General features: G+C 61.3%; 1 protein-coding gene across 1 annotated transcript; it reads right to left on the minus strand.

The window, feature by feature from the left end:
- Positions 1 to 1,010: 1,010 nt before the first annotated feature.
- On the minus strand, positions 1,011 to 8,158 carry OSR1 (odd-skipped related transcription factor 1). The gene is made up of 3 exons (XM_079791802.1): positions 7,859 to 8,158; positions 2,698 to 3,397; positions 1,011 to 1,965 (listed from the first exon to the last, which is right to left on the minus strand). Exons 2-3 carry the CDS (start codon positions 3,363 to 3,365, stop codon positions 1,830 to 1,832), a joined length of 804 nt encoding a protein of 267 aa, XP_079647928.1. The 5' UTR covers positions 3,366 to 3,397; positions 7,859 to 8,158; the 3' UTR covers positions 1,011 to 1,829.
- Positions 8,159 to 8,391: the final 233 nt, after the last annotated feature.

The following is an 8,391-nucleotide window of genomic DNA, read 5'->3' on the forward strand; positions in this document are numbered from 1 at the left end:
CAATCCCAGAGGCGGGGAGGGGGGCGCCTTAGAGCGTTTTAACTCCGACGGCCCCCGCCCGTTTCCTTAGGCCGCCGGGCCCTGCCCAAGGCTGGGATTTGGGGTTCTTATTATTGGGAAGCTCGACCCCGCCGCATCTGGGCCGCTGAGCGCGGATCACAGTAGCCCGGGAGGCTGCGCTCGGCCTGGGAAAGCCGCGGGCGCCCCCCCCCCATCCCCCCATCCCCGCCTGCACCGCCCCCGCGGTCAGGGCGCTGGAGCTGGGGGAGCCCCGCCTCGCCCCAGCAGGGGAGCCCCCGGCGGCCTGGACTCTAATTGTGGGAAAACTAGATGCCCCGGGGAAGGTTCAACTTGTGGAGCGAGGACTCAGATTTCTCCTAAACTTCCCGGGCCTCCCAGAGCGCCCGCCCCCGCCATTCCGGACGAGGCTCGAAAACTGGAGGGAATCTTCGCGGAATTCTGTCTGGGAAACCCTAAGGGGGCAGGGAGTAGGTTGGGGTCTTTAGGGAGGCAGCGTGGTTCTGTATTTGCAGCTGGGTGTGGGGGGGAGGAAGCTGTAGGTTGGATGCGTCCTTCCCACCGCAAAGCAACCACCATGGGGCTAGGGGGCGGGGCGCTTTGGTTGGGGAGGGGGTGACCTTCTGTTGTTCCCTTAGGGAACCCTAAGCGACCTGCGCACCCGAGATGTTGGGACTTCTCAAGGCCACTATACTGGCCGACGCCTAGGCTTCTTGGTAAACTCAAAGCCCTTTGGAGACAGGGAGCGGGGAGACTGAGACACTAAAACCGAGGTGGAGGGAAAAGTAAGAAAATAAATATGAGCAGGGGTCCAAGGTAGACAGACCCGGGGCAGAGGGAATCTCCCCGCCCGTCCCATCCCTGTCACCCCCATAACGCCGAGGTTAGGGCCGGGGGACAGGCGGCCTCGGGCAGAGGAACCTGCTCATCTCGGAGGAAGGCGCCGCCCCGATCCCTGCGTTTGGAGGGAAACGATCCATCCTGCATTGCCTGTAAAATAACCGTTTATTTCATATTTTTAAAAACTCCAGTGATAAATGTCCGTTACCGATGGTCAGCATAAAGTGCCAATCGCAATACAACGCCCTCATCCTAGCCGGCGGCTCGCTCTCGGAGGCAGGCGGGCGGCCGGGCCCCTCCAGCCGCTGCGCCCGCGGCCCCCGCCCCGCCGGCCAGTCCCGGAGCCCGCGGCCCGCAGCGCTGCCGGAGCGGGGAGCGGGGAGCGGGCGCTGCGAGCCCCGTGGCCGGGCCGGGCCGGGCCGGGCCGGGCGGGCCGGCGGCTGAAGCAGATACACGGGTTACACTTTTGCAGGCTCCCGGGTGGGGATGGGGCTGGAGGGGGGTCTGGAAGCTGCGAGCGCGCAGAACTTCCGTTCCTCTCCCCTCTTTCTCCGCAGTCAGAGTTACAAGCTTATATGGTCAAAGGAAAAAAAAATAATAAAGAAAACGTATAAAATAACAATAGAAAAAGTAATACTTCTGGGGGAGGCGCCGCTGCGGCTCCGCGGAGCTTTCGTTCTTCTTCTTATATATTTATTTTTAAATGTAGTTTCCCTTCGGCCACATGAGTACCGCCTTTTTGGCCAAGAGTTTAGCCGCGTCCTGGGGGAGCCGCCCTGGCTGCTGGGTCGCGGCCCCCGGGCGGGGCTCCGTAGTTCTGCAAGCGGCCGGGACCCCAGGGACGTGGTTTGGGCCCGGGAAGGCCCCGGAGCCCCTCCCGCGGGCGGTCCGCTAGAGTGGCCTTCCGGCTTCTGGTCCCTCTGGAGGAGGAGGCGGCTGGACCCAGGGTCCTGGCGAGCAGGGGGCTCTGTTTAGCATTTGATCTTGGAGGTTTTGAGCTCCTTCACCTGTGAGTGCAGCGTCTTGTGGACAGCGAGAGTCCTGGACTGGCAGAAACCTTTCCCGCACTCTTGACACTTGAAAGGCTTTTCTTTGGAGTGGATGTATCTGAGGACACAGACAGACAGGGAAGCAATGAATCCGTGCAAAGTGATGCAGTTGCCCAAGATCCCCTCCCACAATGGTGAGGTGCTTGCCCTCAAAAGAAAGGGGGTGGGGGGCCTGTGGGGTACCTAGTGTGGAGCTGGCAAAATGCTGTTTGCAGATGGAGCAGGGAGGTGGGAGAGAAGCTTGGGCAATCTCTGATCCATAAGGCCAACGGCGGGCATGCCCTCCTTATAAGGCCGGGGTCAGCGCTGAAGGTGAGTGAGGGGACCTGGGGTAGGACAATGGGCCAGAGCTGCACTGTCCCCAGAGGAGACCCACCAGCCACATGTGGTTATTAAAATAGAAATTAAGCAAAACGTAAAAGGTAGTGTGTCCGTCACACTCCTTGCCCATCCCGAGCGCTGAGCTGTCACCTGCATGGAGGGCCACTCTCCATTTAGCAGGCACTTCTACGGGACAGCACTGAGGATGGAGGGAGGGGTGGGGAAGGTATGCATGGTTGTCCGGAACTCAAGGAGACCTGACTTAACCTCCCGTCCTGTTTATCCCCTGTTCTCTCCACCCATGCTCCCAAAACTGATCCCTGGCTTCCTTCGCTATTTCAGGGAATTCCCAAAAGCTGGGGAGCCCCTGAGGGGTGGGGGTGTCTCAAGAACCTCCTCATGAGGGAGGAAGGTGGTGAGGACCCAGGCAGCCAGGCAGCTCTATTCTAGGGCCACCCACGGTGCGCACCTGTGGTCTCGGAGGTGGTCTTGCCTCCGGAAGGCTTTGTGGCAGATGTCACAGGTGTAGGGCCGCTCATCTGTGTGCGTCCGCTCGTGGATTAGCAGGTTGTAGGACTTGGTGAAGTGGCGGCCACAGAACTTGCAGACAAACTCCTTCTTGGTCTTGGAGGGCAGGCGTCCTCTCGTGGGCTTCTTTTCTGGGGACAGCTTGGTCACATCCAGGAGGGCGCCCAGCCCGCCAGCGGGGGAGCCGGGACCCTCCCCACGGCCAAGCTTGGACGGATCTTCTTGCGTGGCAGCCAAGGCCAGGTTGGCAAAATCAAAGCGAGGCTTGGTCTTGAGCGCCACGGGGCCGCCGCCTCCAGCGGTGATCTCGGGCTTGGGCTGGATGACGTGGGGGAACCAGGGAAAGGCTGGCAGCTGGAAGCGGGCGTCCACCAGGTTGGACACGGCGCCGGGCACTTTGGAGAAAGAGGACCGCGGCAAGTGCATGGCCGGGTAGCCCAGCGTCCACTGGTGCAGGTGCACGGCGTGCAGCGCGCTGAAGCCATACAGGTTGGGCAGGTGGTCCGAGGGCACCGTGGGCAGGCCGTTTACTGCCTGAAGGAAGGAGTAGTTGGTGAGCTGCAGGGAGGGGTGGATGGGCACTGGTGCGGGCAAGGTTTTGCTGCCCATGGTGGTCCTTTCTGTGGGTTCTCAATCTGGGGCTGCAAAGAGAAGAAGGGAGTGGGGAGACGACAAGTTCAGGGTAAATCATCCTTCTGAATTCCAGCCCAGCTGTTTCCTTCCGGTCCCCCAGTGCAGGCAGGAGCCCGGAGTCTAAGACACCACCCATGGAACCCACTGATTTCAAAGAAGGAGAAGGAGGAGGAGGAGGAGGAGGAGGAGGAGGAGGAGGAGGAGAGGACAGGAACCCACTGTGATCCGAGGGCTCCCTTCAAATTGTGCAGAGATGCACAATTTGATAGAGGAACCAGCAGGAAAGTAAAACCAACGAAACACAACCGACTCAAAGGAAGGAGTATGGCATACATGAGCCTGAGAAAGGCAGAAACACAGGGAAACTGGCATGCAGGAACTTCCATCCACGCAAGCCCGAGTCAACACAGAAGTATACTCTCCTGCAAAGATAACAGGAGCCCCTGGAAACACATTTACATAACTATGTGCAAAGAAACACAGAAACACACAAGGACAGAGCCACACATTCTGAAGCAGAGTTGACAACAAGGTGCAAAGATTAAGTGGGAAGAGCAGTGTTCTACAAAACAAAAAATGCAGGGAGCAACACACAACTCCGAGAGGGATCAGTCCACACTCACGAAGAGCCTTCCAGACAGACAGCACTCAGACTAGTGCAGGCTCACACAAACCCAAGCATTCCCCAGCTCCTGTGCATGGAGGTCTACCAGCTGACCTTCAGTTTGGCCTCCAGAAGCCATAATCCTCTTTCTCCTCAAAACTCTCCATTTTGACCACAAGTTTGCTTTTGGGACTCACTGTTAATGAGCCCTTGTTGACAACACCCTCTCTGAGGCTGTTTGTGGACTGATGCCCTTGGGGGTCACCTTCATTTCAGGGAGGACGCTGACACCCATCTTCATGAACTCAGTCAAACATCTGCAGTTGCACACGAGGGGACTTAGGTGCCCTCCCTACCCCATGAAAAGGGGGACAGGGGCTTTGGGGTCTCTTGGGGGATGTGTGTGTGTGTGTGTGTGTGGCGAGCCCCGGACAGGTGGGTATGCCCCAGGGCAAGAAAGAGCATGGAGGCCTGCCTCAGCTGCCTTGCTCTAGCCACCGTCCAGCTGCAAGGCCAGAGGGCAGCCATGCGGAAGTGACCAACGGGCTGGCATCTCCCGGCCTCTTGGGTCCGGGTCTCCAGTCTCCGTGGACAGGGCTGTGGTCTGCAGAGAGGCCTGAATCTCTGTCTTTCCTGGACACTCAGGTCTGTCTAGTGGAGGCAGAAACAAGAGGCAGAAGGAAAGTTCTGAGGCTGAACTCCAAGTGCTGACCGCCCTCTCCTCTGGGCTCTGAGCGGAGGGCTACTCAGGAAGTCCTTGTGGGGCAGGGAGCTTGGGACACCTTTCTCCTTTGTCCTCCCCCACCCCCCAATCCTCTGTGGCCCACTTCCTTTACTCCTTCTTCCCCCTCTCCTCCTCCTCAGATCTTTCCTTCCCTGGGTGTGCGGGACGCTGCTCTGCTTCCCCTTCACCGCACATGCTGACACCCACACCCACGTAGGCAGTGTGGGCGCCTGGCCTCCCCTCAGCCCAGGCCTCCCCTCAGCTGCCTTTCCTTGCAGCAAAGCCTTCAATGAGAAGAAAGTGCCGCACTCGCTGGCGTTGGCGGGAAGAGTGAGGACTAGCTGGACCCAGGAACCTTGTCCCCTGGGGCTGGCTGGAGGGTCACTGGCTCTGTGTTCGGCCAAAAGGACAGAAGCTCTGCTGGGGGTGGGAGTGGGGGGTTTCAAAACTCCCTGCGGCGGCTAAGATGTGCGTGCTCCGTTCCTTTGGCGGTTGAATGAAAACCTAGTCTGGCGGCAGCAACTAATTCAGCCTCCGGGCTAGGAGAGGCTCAAATCTGCGGCGGCCGAGCCTCCAGAACGGAGTGCAGGCGGCAGGCGGGCAGGGCCCTGGCCTCTGCTCCCATCTCCTCTGCTGCCCCAAGCGAGGGCGCGCGGGGGACAAGCGGAGACCATCCTAGAACTTGCGACGCGGCGAAGCAAAATAGGAATCGGGCCAGAGAGAAAGCAGGGGCCGTGGTGTGTTGGGAAGGAGGGAGGGAGGAGAAGGAGAAGGAGAAAACTCGCCAACTTCAAAGGTTGGCTAGGACTCGGCCGAGGTGAGCGCTCTTTGATTTGCTGTCACCTCCCGCTCCCTCCAGGCGCTGGAAATCAGATGCTATCTCTGGCTCCCCGGGACCTGCCGCGGGGCCCTCCGCTCCCTGGTCTCGGCGCTCGGCCGACCCGCGGCCAAGTGAGCGGCGGGACTCTGGCCGCACGCGGGTCCGAGCCCGCTCCGTGCCCGAGTGGGAGAACCCAAGCACCTGGCGTGCCCACCTGGCCTTTCCGCCCCCCCCCCCCCCAGGAGCGAAGACGCGGGCGCGGCGGGCGGAGGGGCGCTTGCCGCCACCGGTGCTCCTGGGCCAGCGCCTCATCTTGTTTTCCCCAACACTCGATTATTTTTTTTTTTCCTCCGCGGCGGGCGCAGCCCGTTTCTTATTTTCTGCCCCATTCCGAGGACAGGGCTCCCCAGACTCTCGCCAACGACTTTGACTTTCCCGGGGACGAAATTCGTTCGAAACGTGGCTCTTGGCACTAGTACCCAGAATGGGCCAAATGCACGATCCGGTGTCTGGCGGTCAGCTAAGAGAAAAACACAGCTCACCCTGGCTCAACAGCCCCAGAGGGCGAGCTCGGCTGGCCCTGACCCTGGAACCCCAGTGTGAACTCTTCAGATCATCAAATGCGAGAGGGAACCCCGCTCCCCGGGCCCGGCATCCGCTCCGCCGGGAGCGCGGGCCTCGGGACCTCGGAGGTGCGGTTAAAGGTCCCGACGACGCGCAGCAAATGCATTTCGCGCCTGGAAGCCGGAGTCCCCGCGCGGTGGAGCGCCAATCCCAGGCTGCAGCCAGCCCTCAGCCGGGCATTAATGAAGTGTGCAGAGTCTATTAAAGTGGTTTATTCGGGGCTAATTGAGCGTGTGCGAGTTAACTGCTTGCATTAATGAGGACGGAGCGAGCTCCAGGAGCTTGAGACTGGAGGAGCCCAGCGGTAGCCCCAGAAAAACCATCCTTGACATGGAATCCCCAACGCGAGTGACGGGCGGCCGAGCCCCAGGCGGGAGGACTGACCAGCCCGGCTACTTTGGTTGAATTTTCCCACGGAATGCGATCAAACGAATCCTTCTGCTAGGCTTCCATCCGCCGCATTGAAACGCCCTCTGCGTCCTTAGCGATCTGCTCCCTAATCTTAATGAAACCACAATTCCTTAGAGGAACCTAGGGGTGGGGGACATCTACCCAGGGGTCTCCCTCCACCCTTCTCCCCTGTCCCTGCCAAACCTTCTCTTCTCCAGGAGGCTGCGAACCTGGGAAACTAAGTAGCCTTGCACGTGGTTTCTGTTCCCAAGAGCCAGCACACAGCCTTAGCCCGGTGAAATGTACCAAGTTGTGGCAACAAAGAAACTCCTAGCTGCTTTCCACCCCTCCAGCCTACCCCGCGGCTGCCGCTACTGGGGGAGCTGCTGAAAAGGTGCTGGGTGTGGGTTTTCATTCTTATCAGAGACGTCTCCGGGAAGAAATGAGCTCAGCAGGCCACCTCTTACCCTCTTTCCCTCTCATCTCAGGCTCCGACCTCTCCCGAAGGCTGGGTTTGGGGATAGTGAAGGGAGCAAACGAATTCTTCCTTCCCAAACCCCAACCTGGAGACACCCGCCGCTCCATCGTGTTTCTGCGGCGGCGGCGGCGGCGGGACGGTCTCAAGTTGGGCAGCGGTGCTCGCGCCCCCTGCGCGCACCGGACAGTGGTGGGTTGCACTCCAGGCCTTGATCACCGAACAATCGTCCCCTAGAGCACCCCAAGTCAGAGCGCAAGTGCGAGGCGGGTCAGGCACGGGACCCTGCGCTCCCTGGCCGAGCCCCCCTCAAACCTGAGCGCAACTACACAAAAGACAGATTCGCCAGAAGCGCGACCCCGCGAGGGGAATGCACCTGTCCCTGGGCGATGGCCGCGGCCGTGGCCGTCCATCCGCTCTCGTCCTTCTCCGTCAGCTCAGCTCGGGCTGAGCGAGGCGCCTGTCTCAGGGAAGTTTGTGTCCGCTGAAGTGGCTTCATTTTCTTAGAGGGACCACCCCCAGGCTGCCTTCCCCAATCCGTGGACACCTCGCCCCGGATTTCACGGAGTCTGGCCCCGCTGGGGACAGTCGTGGAAGCCCGCCCTCTCCTTCCCAGGAGGTCAGAGGCCGGGGGACCCCCGAGCCAGCACCCCCCAACCACCCTAGGCTGCAGCGGCTCTCACTTTCGCCAAGTCCTACAGCCTTCGCCCGGCCAGAGGAGCGTCCTTCCGGGACACGGAGAGAGAGGAGACACCCGACGCGCAGTGACAGGGAGCCGGGAGTCCCGCCCGCATCCCCCTCGCCGCGCTGGGGCGCCCGGGGCTGCAGTTACCTTCTTGGTCCGCGGCGGTCCCGGGCTCAGCGCGTCTCTGGGGCTCCCGCTGCGGGGGACCCGGGGAGCCAGAAGCACTGGGTTCCACAGGCACCCCCCGAGCTCCAGAGCCCTGGCCCCTCTCGGGCTGCGGGGACTCGGAGCTCCCGGCGCGCGGGAAGCGCTCAGCGGCCGCGGAGTCCCGGCCGCCGGGGATGGCGAGTCCCGCTCGCGGCTCCCGGCTCCCGGGTCGGGTCTGAACCGGTAAAGGCTGAGAACGTGCCGGGGAGAGACCGAGCTCAGACTCACTCATCCCTTAGCACCGAGCCGCCTACTTATTTTAATCCACCACCCTCCCTCCTCCTCCCTCCCTCCTCCCTCCCCTGCCCCCCAACCCTGCCCCGCGCCTGCGCACTGGGAAACAAAGTTTTGCTGACCCGGGCAGCGGTCTTTGGCAGCTGCGCTCGCTGAGCCCCGGCCTCCCGGGACCTGCGTTCCCGGCTCTTCAGTCCCGTGCGAACCCCTCTGTGTGGGTAGGCCCTCGAGGGCACCCC

Source organism: Cnephaeus nilssonii (assembly GCF_951640355.1).
Source record: "Cnephaeus nilssonii genome assembly, chromosome: 15".
Lineage (NCBI taxonomy): Eukaryota > Metazoa > Chordata > Mammalia > Chiroptera > Vespertilionidae > Cnephaeus > Cnephaeus nilssonii.